Here is a 15037-nt window from a genome sequence, read left to right as displayed (position 1 = left end):
TAGAGTACACACTCAGAGTTAAATTGAAAAGGATTTTAGGCATATATAGGCTCATTCCCCCCTATCACCGGATTTATACTTCAGGTCATTAAAATAGATCAGGGTATAGTATTAGGAAGTGTCCAGAAGGTCAGTGACTTTGAACTACCTGTAAAGTGGCTAATCTGTAAAGATTAGGGTCACACTGGTCTCCTTCCCACACATAAAAGATCTAATAGATGACACTGTAGTCTTAGTGCATGACATGGCAATATACTGTACTGTATTAGAGGTTCAGGCCGCTACGCGGCCCTCACACCTACCGCCGATCTGACCGATATGCCCATACATGGATATTTCTGTATCTGTCAGTCCTTGTCCCTTTTATGCCCATATATTGAGATTCCAGATGTCATCAGTATATGCCCATATATGGGCATTCCCCCTTTTGTGCCCATATATGGAGCTAACTGATTTGTTTGTCGATGCCATGACGACACATTGAGGTTAGACAACACATTTTGCACATTTCGAATTTTTGGTCGGGGTCAAATAGTAAGGCGCAGGTTGACCTGTAACTCGCGGGTCCCGCGGGTAACCTGCGTGTCGGGTCAAGAAAGTTCAACTATTTTGGCAGGGTGGATTGGGGTGGGTCAAATTATTTATGAATGCGGGCACCCCTGGGTCGTTTTTTCCCCCAAGATTAGCATCACTATGTACCGGCATTGGGTACTCCTTATGGTTATATAGCTGAATCATGGTGACATGAGTGTGACATCAGACACCTGTCCGCCCGCTGGTCCTTAAGCCAATTTTAATATAGGATTACAGTATTTTGGGCACATGGGCACAAAATGCCTTCTTCAGTGTGTCCCCGGTTTGACTACTGGCTAACCAGACTGTTAACTGTCTGTCATTCCGCTGCTCTCTGTCCACCTTTAAGCCTGGCACCCTGCACCAAGCTAACCCAGGTCCTGGCTATTAAGGAAGAAACATCCTCCTCTACATGCATGGCTGTAGCCACTGTCATTAGACCCTTTCATATCCCATTGGTGGGTATGGGTTGTAATTATGAGATAATTGTCTCCGCCAGGAGACTATGTTTTCGTTCTCGTCCTTCCGTGTGTCCACCAAGCTAACATTGGTCAAGCTTAACGTGACACGTGACAATATGTTGAAAGGGTGTGCTTTGATTGGCTAGCGAGACGCATGATGAAATAGAGACCTAGATAGGTGTGTCACTTCAAAAGATCATTTATATCTTTTGAAGTGAGGTAAGACAGGATTAATCAGGAACCGTACTGGCGGAGACCTGTGCTCCAAGGAGCACATTTTCTAGTTATGTCTCATTTTATATATTATTATTTGTTCTCTCCGCCAGGAGAGTTTGTTTTCACTTTCTGAAACTGGGACTAACATTGGTCAAGCCTCACGTGACACGTGACAATACGGTGAAATAGTGTGATACGATTGGCTAGTGACGTATAGCGGCCTATAAAATACATGTGTCACTTTGAAAGAGTCTGTGCCTCTTTCAAAGTGAGGCAGTTCCAACAATCCTGCATGCAAAGCAGATACTTTAATTAAGCTAAAGCCTCTCTAGATGGGAAGGCATATCGCCCAAGCCAGCGAGCATGATTTCGAGTTGACATGGCTGAGAAATGGACAGATAGGACACTTACACAGACAGGAGGGATAGGACACTTACATAGACAGGACGGATAGGACACTTATACAGACAAGACGGATAGGACACTTATACAGACAGGACGGATAGGACACTTATACAGACAGGACGGATCGGACACTTATACAGACAGGATGGATAGGACAGTTAGAACATAAGAATTAGAACATTCCCAACATTCCCAACACAAGTCTTCTGGTGGAGAGTTGTGCTCCGAGGAGCACTTTTTCTAGTATTATTATTACTCTCCGTAGGAGAGTTTTGTTTTCACTTTCTAAATATGACACACCGATTGGTCAAGCCTCATGTGACACGTGACAATACGGTGAAATATTGTATAAATACATGGCGTCACTTTGACAGTGTCTTTGCCACTGCCAAAGTGAGGTAAGACAGGAACCATCACGAAATGGCTGCATGGCTGATACATAATTGGCAAATAGGACAGATAGGACACTTACAGTATATAGACAGGAGGGATATGACACTTACACAGACGGATAGGACACTTATAGTACACAGACAGGACGGATAGGACACTTATACAGACAGGACGGATAGGACACTTATACAGACAGGACGGATAGGACACTTATACAGACAGGACGGATAGAACACTTACAGTATACAGACAGGACGGATAGGACACTTATACAGACAGGACGGATAGGACACTTACATAGACAGGAGGGATATGACACTTACAATAGACAGGACGGATAGGACACTTATACAGACAAGACGGATAGGACACTTATACAGACGGATAGGACACTTATACAGACAGGACGAATATGGCGGACACGGACCTGTGTAAGTGTTTGATCGGACACTTATACAGACAGGATGGATAGGACAGTTGTTGGAGGAGGCGAGGAGGCTCTCCACTTCCGCATTGAGCGAGTGTGCATCAAGTGTATCCTCGACCACTCTCAACAGCTCCTCCCTCACTTATACAGACAGGACGGATAGGACACTTATACAGACAGGAGGGATAGAACACTTACACAGACAGGACGGATAGGACACCTACATAGACAGGACGGATAGGAGAGGGAGCGAGTGACAGAGCTTTTGGGAATGGAATTTGGCTTTAGCCTCTTTCAAAGTGAGGTAAGACAGGAATAATCACAAAATGGCTGAGAAATGGTGGAGCAATACATCATGTAGACACATTGATGTCATCACAATAGGACACTTACACAGAGTCCTATCTGTCCTATCTGTCCAATTATGTATCCCGTCCTACAGACAGGACGGACTTATACAGACAGGACGGATACAGGACGGCATAAGAAGTAGAATATTCCTAGAAGTAGAACACTCCCAACATTCCCAACACAAGTCTGCCGGCGGAGAGTTGTGCTCCGAGGAGCACTTTTTCTAGTTATTATTATTATTATTATTATAAACAAAGAAATATGTGTAATTGTTAATGAGTTCACATCACATTACATTCCTGTGCATTTTTGGAAACCCCAGTAGCATGGCACTGAGCGTTTATTTTGCGCTTGCGTGTTCATGCGTCACATTTTTATCTGCTTGCTGAGAGCAAGAACACTTTGACACTAACTCTGGGGGAGCCCGGGATCGAACTGGCGGCCGCCCTACCTCCTGAGCCACAGGTCACCAAAAGCGTTCAGCCTCTGGGGAGCATGAATGCAGCCAGCAAGTTGCATGGCAAACTGCCCATTACATTTTGAGATATCTTGTGTGCAATTAGGGCTTTTGGCCTAAGACACTAGAGGAACGGCCATGGGGTCCCCAAAGTTGGTTAGGTGCATTCTCCAGGGAGCATGAATGTGCACAGCAAATTCCATGGCAATCCAGCCGTTTTTGTTGTTTGGACCGAAGTGGTGTTTTGACGGATGGGCGGAGGCCGGACGGAATGCAAGCAAGCATTAATAAAAGGGGTTAAAGTATAGGTACAATAAATTAAAGGCACAAAATATATTATTGTTACGTCAAAAACGTTATGACGAAATAAATTAAACTGAAAACAGTTTAATCTATCAAAATTCCCAATTAATAAACTCATTCTTAAAGTATACTTCATTAATATGGTATCCAGTACACTTTATCAAATATGAATTCCACTAAACAATTTGCAGATGGTCTCATTACTCTTTACTATTTCTGTAATGTCCTGTAAATAAATTGATCCAAACTGAATGTCTAAACACTGCACAGTTCGTACTGTTAAAGAATATTCCCACCTACGGTGAAATGGGATATGCTTTGCTTTGATGTCATGACCTTTATGGCTAAAATTCTGTTTCCTCTTTAGAAACGCACATATCACATAAAGAAATGAACCTCTGACCCAAGCAAAACGGTAGGCTTTACTGCTGTTTTCCCCCATGTCATCAATAACAAAAAAATCACACCCTGTGTGAAGGAAGCGGTGCCTTTGGGGCGGGGCTTAACTCATTTCAGTTCGTCCCTATTGGTCGTCTGAGTCCACTTATCAAATTTGTACTTGGTAGCATGCTGCAAACTGGAATAATGGCTGTTTAAAGCCCAGCCAATGGGCAGACAGAGGGGGTGGGGCATAAGTAATTACAGTTCGTCCCTATTTGTGCTTTTAGTCCATGTACAAAATTTGTACTCCGTAGCATGCTGCGAACTTGAGTTATGGCTGTTTAAAGGCCAGCCAATGGGAAGACAGAGGGGGCGGGGCTTCAGCAATTCATGCTCGTCCCTATTGGTGGTCTAAGTCCACATACCAAATTTGGACTTGGTGGCATGCTGCAAACTGGAGTTATAGCTTTTTAAAATCCCGTGCTCATCCCGTGCTCATACGGGCGGACGGACATAACATACGCTGGGGGTCCCTGGAACCCTGGGGCGGGGCTTCAGCAATTCATGCTCGTCCCTATTGGTGGTCTAAGTCCACATACCAAATTTGGACTTGGTGGCATGCTGCACACTGGAGTTATAGCTGTTTAAAATCGTGTTCATCCCGTGCTCGGACATAACATACGCTGGGGGTCTCTGGACCCCTCTTAGATAACCAGTGGTACGTGTGGCCAATGAGAGGAGAGATGGCATAGGCAGTGTCCACGTCTGTGTGTGTGTGTGTGTGTGTGTGTGCGTGTGTTTGTATGTGTTTCTATATTGCCGTGCTCATCCCAGGCTCATACGACGGACGGACGGACGGACGGACGGACATACGGACAAAGTCAAGCTTAGAGCGGTTGGCACCACTAAAAACTACTTTGGATTCTGTAACTTATTTGGTGTTCACTGGTCTCCTGAGGCCTTTCCAGATCATTAGAGTTAAAACCTTGGTCACTTCCCCCTGCAACTGAAACGCTATAAATGCTGCAGAATCCTTTAGCCTGACCTGTGGAACAGACTAGAGCAATGCCATTGATGGAGCTTGCCCTTTTGGTTATGCTAATAGGGAGGGGAGACTTGGTATGTAGGCTGCAAGGCACGGCTGAGCCACCTGAGCTGTCCCAGGATGGAGATCTTGTTATTGGAGGCATTTTCTCATTCCGCACAGGGCAAGATGGTGTCACTGGCACATTTCAGACAATTCCGCAACTACGGAAATGCAAAAAGTATGTATCGTTCCTAATTTATGCATATGTGTGAAATGGAAATTGTGTCTGAATCTGTTTGCATATTAGAGAGGTCAATTTATTCTCTCTTTTTCGCCTTACAAGCTTTAATTTCAGAGAATTTAAATTTGCTCAGACAATGATCTTTGCCATAAATGAAATCAATAGAAATCCTGAAATGCTCCCTGATGTTAAGCTTGGATATAGGATCTACGATGACTGTGGAACTATGGACATATTGAGAGCTGCAATGGCACTGCTGAGTGGACAAAAGACAGACATTTCTGAAAATAACTGCACTAAAATTGACACTGTGCAAGCTATCCATGGACATTCAGGATCAAGGCCTACTATTTCATTTGCGCGAGCTGTTGGGAGGTTTCATGTACCTGTGGTAAGACGGTGATAAAAATCACACCCTGTGTGAAGGAAGCGGTGCCTTTGGGGCGGGCCTTAACTCATTTCAGTTCGTCCCTATTAGTGGTCTGACTCCACACCAAATTTGTACTTGGTAGCATGCTGCAAACTGGAATGATGGCTGTTTAAAGCCCAGCCAATGGGCAGACAGAGGGGGCGGGGCTTAAGTAATGACAGTTAGTCCCTATTGCTGGCTTTAGTCCATGTACAAAATTTGTACTCCATAGCATGCTGCGAACTTGAGTTATGGCTGTTTGAAGGCCAGCCAATGGGAAGACAGAGGGGGCGGGGCTTGAGCAATTCATGCTGGTCCCTATTGGTGGTCTAAGTCCACATACCAAATGTGGACTTGGTGGCATGCTGCAAAGTGGAGTTATAGCTCTTTGAAATCCCGTGCTCATCCCGTGCTCATACGGGCGCTGGGGGTCCCTGGACCCCTCTTTCATAACTTCATCAATTAATGCTCGTGCCTATTGGTGGTCTAAGTCCACATACCAAATGTGGACTTGGTGGCATGCTGCAAACTGGAGTTATAGCTGTTTGAAATCCCGTGCTCATCCCGTGCTCATACGGGGGCAGGGGGTCCCTGGACCCCTCATTGAGAACTTCAGCAATTCATGCTCGTCCCTATTGGTGGTCTAAGTCCACATTGCAAAGTTGGAGTTGGTGGCATGCTGCAAAGTGGAGTTGTAGCTGTTTAAAATCCCGTGCTCATCCCGTGCTCATACGGGCGGAGGGACATAACAGACGCTGGGGGTCCCTGGAGCCCTCTTTGAGAATGTCAGCAATTCATGCCCGTCCCTACTGGTGGTCTAAGTCCACATACCAAATGTGGAGTTGGTGGCATGCTGCGAACTGGAGTTATAGCTGTTTAAAATCCTGTGCTCATCCCGTGCTCGGACATAACATACGGTGGGGGTCCCTGGACCCCTCTTTGATAACCAGTGGTACGTGTGGGCAATGAGAGGAGAGATGACATAGGCAGCGTCCACGTGCGTGTGTGTGTGTGTGTGTCTGTGTGTGCGCGTGTGTTTGTATGTGTTTCTTCTTTGCCGTGCTCATCCCAGGCTCATACGACGGACGGACGGACGGACATACGGACAAAGCCACGTATAGAGCGGTTGGCACCGCTAAAAACTGCATTCAGTGTCAATTAATTGACCTTTCATACATAGTTTGTTGTTTTAAAATGTCTTTTAATTAATTTATACAGTGGTGTTTTTCCATAGTATGACTGCATGTACAATACCCGTAGTGAAACAGTAATCCTCTACGCTGCCTCTCGTTTCCACCAGTCTCACTTTTGTATCTGCAGGTCAGCCACTTTGCCACCTGTGCATGTCTGAGCAACAGAAGAGAATATCTGACTTTCTGTAGGACCATTTCTTTAGGACCAACTACCAGCGCAGAGCCCTGGCACAGCTGGTCAGTCACTTTGGCTGGACCTGGGTAGGGGCTATATGGGTTGACAATGAATATGGCCTCAATGGCATGGCAGCTTTCATCCAAGCTGCGTATGAATATGGAGTGTGCATAGAGTACTCTGAAGCATTTTCACGATCAGGCCCAGCTCATATGCTTCAGAGAATTGTAAACATCATCAGGCAATCAACTGCCAAGGTCATCATGGCGTTTATGTCCCACAGAGAAATCAAGGTTCTAGTAACAGAGCTGCACAAACAGAATATTTCAGAACTGCAGTGGCTGGGAAGTGACGCCTGGATCACAGACCACTCTCTTACTGCCAGTGGGACACAGTATCCTGCTGGGCTCCATAGGCTTTACTGTGAGCCGAGCTCAGATCCCTGGCCTGGAAAAACACCTGAGGGAGCTTCACCCCTCACAGTTCCCTGACAGCCAGTTTGTCAGAGACTTTTGGGAAGACGTGTTTGACTGTTCTCTGAATGTGACTTCTGAGACGCAAAAAACACTGTGCAGTGGCTTTGAGAGCCTGCGAGATGTTGATTCACAGTTCACGGATGTTTCTGAGCTGAGATTCACTAATAATGTCTACAAATCAGTTTACGCAGTGGCTCATGCTCTTGACAACCTGTTCAAATGTGAGGATGGTCAGGGTCCATTCTCCAATGGGAGCTGTGCTGATGTTACATGTCACATACAGCCATGGGAGGTCAGAAGGCGTAACTTCACTCCAATCCCTGGCACACAACAATTATCAAACAATAATTATGACAGTTGCGCATCAATATAATGCTTTAATATTACTTAATTTCTGTCAAAGGTCTTGCATTATCTGCACGCTGTGAATTTCACCACACAGGAAGGGGAAAGGGTTTATTTTGACAGAAATGGAGACTCTCCTGCAAGATATGAACTCGTAAATTTACAAATAACTAACAGGGGGACAATGGAAGGAGTTACAATTGGCATGTATGATGCCTCTCTTCCAGTGAGATATCAGTTTCTGATGAATAACATCTCAGCTGTCTGGGGTGGCTGTGTGACCAAGGTAAAACATGGGCGGACGGACGGACGGAATGCAAGCAAGCATTAATAAAAGGGGTTATTACACGGCTTGGTTGAATGCTCGATTCTGATTGGTCAGTCATCTGTCATTATTTCTGGATAATGACCGCTGATAATGACCGGTGAGACCGACGAGGAAACTGTGTAATCAGAGACTCAGAGCACCTGCTCATATCAACCTGCGCTGCTTGGTTTTATGTTTTATCCAACACTAGAGGTCCGGCCGCCCTACGGGCGGCCGGCCCGCTAGCCGCGCACGGGGCCCAGCGAGGGCGCGCTTATATTGGGGTACCAAAAGCGTCGGATTTAAATTTCCAAAAGTAAAGAAAAAAAATAATAATTGTAAAAAACATATATATATCTTTTTTTTCCTGGGGGTCCGCGGACCCCCTGGGAGTGTTGGGACCCCCGGGGACCCCCGTGGAACATGGCGGACCCCTTCGGCTGTTTTTTTTTTTTCATGAAGGTGGTTGCTTGTTTCTGTCGCAAATGTGGCAACACAGATATTTTGTTGTGTTTTGTGCTTGTGTTCTTTTGCAACGTGGCAACGCAGATGGCTGACATCACTGACGAATCCTTGGTATCTTTACTTCCGGGTTGCATAATGATGACATCACTGTCGAGTCCTTGGTATCATGATCCTAGGCTATTGTGTAGCAACTGCACAGCAACACAACGGGCTGTTGTTGTTTTCCACGCTCGCGCAAATGAAACAGTAAACGGAGAAGCGTGTGATTGTGAGGTTGCGCCTTAATGTATTAGCATTGTAGTGACCTGAATTGAGCGTGGAAGCAGAAGACACGCTGCAGTGAAGGGGAGGTGAAGGAGGCGCTTCTGTTGTTGTTATTCTGGCGAGCCGGACATTTCAATGGCGGCCGCTTCGTGTTGTTTCGGTTAAACCCGTCGGCGTTCGGTGTCGGTGGTGCGCACGGTAAACGGTACGAAGCTGTTTCCCCTTCCGTTTTATCCGTAATGTGGTGAGTGGAAATAATTCTGTTGCGAGGTGGAAAATATGTAGTGAGCAATGATAGGTGGCCTACGCCACCCGTAGATTCAGCGCACACGCCGTGGCTACTGTGGTGGCGAGATGTGGTGTGTCGGTGTTGCGTTTACTCGACAACAGAGCTGTGGGTATGGCGTCAGTGGCGGGGCGGAAGTCAGTCCTCGTTTATATAAGTACTGTAGATGACAGCCATGTAAACAAACAACCAATGTCATTTACAGTCTAAACGTTGCTCTCAAGAATGTTTTTGAAAACATTTGAAGTGAGAAATAGACGATGCAATGACCGAAAAGTGATTCTATTTGATCCACTACACTTCCTTGTTTATCGTGGCACAACAACGGGGGAATACCAAAACGCTCGCCCCAAAACACAGTCGCCCCGAGGCAAATCCGGCGGTATTACAGGCAAATCGGCAGTATATAGAATGGGGAGCGAGTGTGTTTTGGGGCGAGTTTTTATTTATTTTGTCATTTGTTTTCCTAGGCGAACTTGTCCGCCCAGCCCAAAATACTTATGGAATACTTTCATTGCCGTAAGCAAGGAAATACTTCGTTTTGTTGTTACTTTTGGGTACATTTATTTATGTATTTATTAAGTAGCCGTGTAATAAGCGGGATAATGCATGGGGAGGTAGTCATTATTGAAATTTAAAGCCCGACAGAGCGATTAACCACCGAGGGGAAGCATTATCCCTTGCTTAAAGTATAGGTACAATAAATTAAAGGAACAAAATATATTATTGTTACGTCAAAAACGTTATGACGAAATAAATTAAACTGAAAACAGTTTAATCTATCAAAATTCCCAATTAATAAACTAATTCTTAAAGTATACTTGATTAATATGGTATCCAGTACACTTTATCAAATATGAATTCCACTTTGCAGATGGTCTCATTACTCTTTACTATTTCTGTAATGTCCTGTAAATAAATTGATCCAAACTGAATGTCTAAACGCTGCACAGTTATCCCTTACACCTCTGAGAATCGTACTGTTGAAGAATATTCCCACCTACGGTGAAATGGGATATGCTTTGCTTTGATGTCATGACTTTTATGGCTAAAATTCTGTTTCCTCTTTATAAACGCACATATCACATAAAGAAATCAACCTCTGACCCAAGCAAAACGGTAGGCTTTACTGCTGTTTTCCCCCATGTCATCAATAACTAAAAAAAGACTTTGGATTCTGTAACTTGTTTGGTGTTCACTGGTCTCCTGAGGCCTTTCCAGATCATTAGAGTTAAAACCTTGGCCACTTCCCCCTGCAACTGAAACGCTATAAATGCTGCAGAATCCTTTAGCCTGACCTGTGGAACAGACTAGAGCAATGCCACTGATGGAGCTTGCCCTTTTGGTTACGCTAATAGGGAGGGGAGACTTGGTATGTAGGCTGCAAGGCACGGCTGAGCCACCTGAGCTGTCCCAGGATGGAGATCTTGTTATTGGAGGCATTTTCTCATTCCGCACAGGGCAAGATGGTGTCACTGGCACATTTCAGACAATTCCGCAACTACGGAAATGCAAAAAGTATGTATCGTTCCTAATTTATGCATATGTGTGAAATGGAAATTGTGTCTGAATCTGTTTGCATATTAGAGAGGTCAATTTATTCTCTCTTTTTCGCCTTACAAGCTTTAATTTCAGAGAATTTAAATTTGCTCAGACAATGATCTTTGCCATAAATGAAATCAATAGAAATCCTGAAATGCTCCCTGATGTTAAGCTTGGATATAGGATCTATGATGACTGTGGAACTATGGACATATTGAGAGCTGCAATGGCACTGCTGAGTGGACAAAAGACAGACATTTCTGAAAATAACTGCACTAAAATTGACACTGTGCAAGCTATCCTTGGACATTCAGGATCAAGGCCTACTATTTCATTTGCGCGAGCTGTTGGGAGGTTTCATGTACCTGTGGTAAGACGGTGATAAAAAACTGCATTCAGTGTCAATTAATTGACCTTTTTATACATAGTTTGTTGTTTTAAAATGTATTTTAATTAATTTATACAGTGGTGTTTTTCCATAGTATGACTGCATGTGCAATACCCGTAGGGAAACAGTAATCCTCTACGCTGCCTCTCGTTTCCACCAGTCTCACTTTTGTATCTGCAGGTCAGCCACTTTGCCACCTGTGCATGTCTGAGCAACAGAAGAGAATATCCGACTTTCTTTAGGACCATTCCCAGTGATTACTACCAGAGCAGAGCCCTGGCACAGCTGGTCAGCCACTTTGGCTGGACCTGGGTAGGGGCTATATGGGTTGACAATGAATATGGCCTCAATGGCATATCAGCTTTCATCCAAGCTGCGTATGAATATGGAGTGTGCATAGAGTACTCTGAAGCATTTTCACGATCAGGCCCAGCTCATATGCTTCAGAGAATTGTAAACATCATCAGGCAATCAACTGCCAAGGTCATCATGGCGTTTATGTCCCACAGAGAAATCAAGGTTCTAGTAACAGAGCTGCACAAACAGAATATTTCAGAACTGCAGTGGCTGGGAAGTGACGCCTGGATCACAGACCACTCTCTTACTGCCAGTGAGGGACACAGCATCCTGCTGGGCTCCATAGGCTTTACTGTGAGCCGAGCTCAGATCCCTGGCCTGGAAAAACACCTGAGGGAGCTTCACCCCTCACAGTTCCCTGACAGCCAGTTTGTCAGAGACTTTTGGGAAGACGTGTTTGACTGTTCTCTGAATGTCACTTCTGAGACGCAAAAAACACTGTGCAGTGGCTTTGAGAGCCTGCGAGATGTTGATTCACAGTTCACGGATGTTTCTGAGCTGAGATTCACTAATAATGTCTACAAATCAGTTTACGCAGTGGCTCATGCTCTTGACAACCTGTTCAAATGTGAGGATGGTCAGGGTCCATTCTCCAATGGGAGCTGTGCTGATGTTACACACATACAGCCATGGGAGGTCAGCAGGCATAACTTCACTCCAATCCCTGGCACACAATTATCAAACAATAATTATGACAGTTGCGCATCAATATAATGCTTTAATATTACTTAATTTCTTTCAAAGGTCTTGCATTATCTGCACGCTGTGAATTTCACCACACAGGAAGGGGAAAGGGTTTATTTTGACAGAAATGGAGACTCTCCTGCAAGATATGAACTCGTAAATTTACAAATAACTAACAGGGGGACAATGGAAGGAGTTACAATTGGCATGTATGATGCCTCTCTTCCAGTGAGATATCAGTTTATGATGAATAACATCACAGCTGTCTGGGGTGGCGGTGTGACCAAGGTAAAACAGGGAACTGGAACAGAATGCATTTGCACACAGTTTACTGAGTTGATATGGGAATGGGTTGAATTCTACATTGTGTTTGTGTTGCAGGTACCGGTGTCAGTGTGCAGTGAAAGCTGCTCCCCAGGAACTCGTAAAGTCCTGCAAAAAGGAAAGCCAGTCTGCTGTTATGACTGTGTGCCTTGTCCAGCAGGTGCCATCAGTAATGTAACAGGTGAGTTTACAAACAATAATACAGAACTTTATTCAAATGGCTAATTTAACATTCTAATCTAAAGTCATGAAAGGTACAGTATATGTGTGTATGTGTGTATGTGTGCATGTGCGTGTACGTGCGCGTTAGGGGTGGGACGATATATCGATATCGCGATATATCGCGATACTTTCTCCCGCGATAAATAATCGATATACTCCCGAAAAAAATCGATATATAAAAAAAAAAATGTTTTTTTTATTTTTATTTTTTAGTTTGTGATACGTTGTTTTTCCGACTCTATATTTGTGTAGTGATGATTTTGAACCGTTTGGTGCTATTTTAAGTGTTTATGAAATGAATACAAGGACTATCGTGATATATCGTTGGTGAAATTTCATGCATGTTTCGTGATATCACAATATATCGCAATATATCGAATATCGTGATATTATCGTTATCGAGGGCCTAATATCGCAATAGATATCGTATCGTGAGATACCCATATCGTCCCACCCCTAGTGCGCGTGCACGTGCGCGCGTGCGTGCGCGCGCGTGCGTGCGCGCGCGTGCGTGCGCGCGCGTGCGTGTGTGATGTTTTATTTTGCGTTGACTAAACTGTTCTGATTTGTTTCTTTTTTTTACAGATTCAATCCATTGTATGAAATGCCCTGCAGAGTACTGGCCCAACAGAAACAGAGATACCTGCCGTCTAAAGGACATCGAATACTTGGCTTATGGTGAAATCATGGGAAATCTATTAGTTCTGTTTTCCCTGTTGGGAGCATTTATGACTGTGGCCACAATATTGATCTTCTACTGCCACATAGAGACTCCACTGGTCAGGGCCAACAACTCTGAATTGAGCTTCCTACTGCTGTTCTCCTTGACTCTGTGTTTCCTGTGCTCTCTGACCTTCATTGGCCGTCCCTCAGAGTGGTCCTGTATGCTGCGACACACAGCATTTGGGATCACCTTTGTTCTCTGCATCTCTTGTGTTCTGGGGAAAACTATAGTGGTGTTAATGGCCTTCAGGGCAACACTTCCAGGCAGTAATGTCATGAAATGGTTTGGACCTGTACAACAAAGGCTTAGTGTTCTGGCTTTCACTCTAATACAGGTTCTGATTTGTATCTTGTGGTTAACAATAAACCCTCCCTTTCCTGTCAAGAATTTCACACACTTTAAGGAAAAGATCATTCTAGAATGTGCACTGGGTTCAGCTATAGGTTTCTGGGCTGTGTTGGGGTATATCGGTCTCTTGGCTATCTTGTGTTTTTTTCTGGCCTTTTTAGCTCGAAAGCTGCCTGATAACTTTAATGAAGCCAAATTGATAACTTTCAGCATGCTGATATTCTGTGCTGTGTGGATCACCTTTATCCCAGCTTATGTGAGCTCTCCTGGAAAGTTCACTGTAGCAGTGGAGATATTTGCAATTCTGGCCTCAAGTTATGGAATGCTTTTTTGCATTTTCCTTCCAAAATGTTATATAATATTATTGAAACCAGAGAAGAATACAAAAAAACACATCATGGGGAAATCATCTAATGGTTAATAATTATATACATTATTAACCATTATAAGTGAATTAGGTTTTGCAGTAGAAATATAGTACATATTCTAAACTTCCTAGCGCACATTTTCATTTATTTTAATACAGTGTCTCTCTTGCAAGAAAAAAATACTTCCTTTCAGATCAAAATGATATACTCTGTTGTTGTATTTTCACCATACTACTTAACGTTCATGTATTAATTTGTTCTAATAAATGACTGTCTGACTAATGACTAAAATCTATGGTACAATTCTGATTACAATTATCGTCTTTCCTCATAATGTATGTCTTATGTCAGAATGGGGTTTCCCACTTCCAAGTATGAAGTAACAGCAAAATGGCTGTGTAAAGAATGAGCTAATCCGGCTCATTACTTATATACTTGTGACTACAGTTTTATTTTTATTAATCATTATTATTATTTTTGTATTTATATATTTCACTTTTTTTATTATTATTTTTTTTTTCATATACATCACTGCTATTATCATTGTTAATGTTTTGTGTTTTGTGTTTTGTTTTGTTTTGTTTTGTTTTTTTTGTCCTGTCTCTTAACTTTGTATCCTACTGTATTTATTTCAGATCTTGTACATGTACATGTATTATTGTTTGTATGTCCGGCCTTATGGGGGAAAATGTTGGGTGGTTGGGGAGGACTGGGGTGGGGTGGATGGGAGTTGTTGGGAGAAAATATAAAACCGAAGAGTTGTTTCAATTTTTGCAAATGTGAATACAATGTCATGTCTACTCTTTGAATAAATTTTGCTTTAAAAAAAAATGGCTGTGTAATGGCAGAATTCTGTATAATCATTATAATTCCCTGTGAATAAAGACAAAAAACACAACAAATAACTATTAAATTACAACCATCT

The 15037-nt window shown here is 43.5% G+C and overlaps 1 protein-coding gene across 1 annotated transcript; it reads left to right on the top strand.

Moving 5' to 3' along the window:
- Positions 1 to 10554: 10554 nt before the first annotated feature.
- LOC311050578 (extracellular calcium-sensing receptor-like) lies at positions 10555 to 14165 on the top strand (the record flags this gene model as incomplete). Its single annotated transcript, XM_084064662.1, has 6 exons — positions 10555 to 10673; positions 10779 to 11067; positions 11266 to 12078; positions 12187 to 12414; positions 12508 to 12631; positions 13258 to 14165. The coding sequence occupies exons 2-6, from the start codon at positions 10813 to 10815 to the stop codon at positions 14163 to 14165; spliced, it is 2328 nt and encodes a 775-aa protein (XP_083920788.1). The 5' UTR covers positions 10555 to 10673; positions 10779 to 10812.
- Positions 14166 to 15037: the final 872 nt, after the last annotated feature.

This window comes from Gymnoscopelus microlampas, assembly GCF_963454915.1.
Source record: "Gymnoscopelus microlampas genome assembly, chromosome: 8".
Classification (NCBI taxonomy): domain Eukaryota; kingdom Metazoa; phylum Chordata; class Actinopteri; order Myctophiformes; family Myctophidae; genus Gymnoscopelus; species Gymnoscopelus microlampas.
Note: the sequence above shows the minus strand (reverse complement) of the source record. Positions and strands in the feature narration are given on the sequence as shown.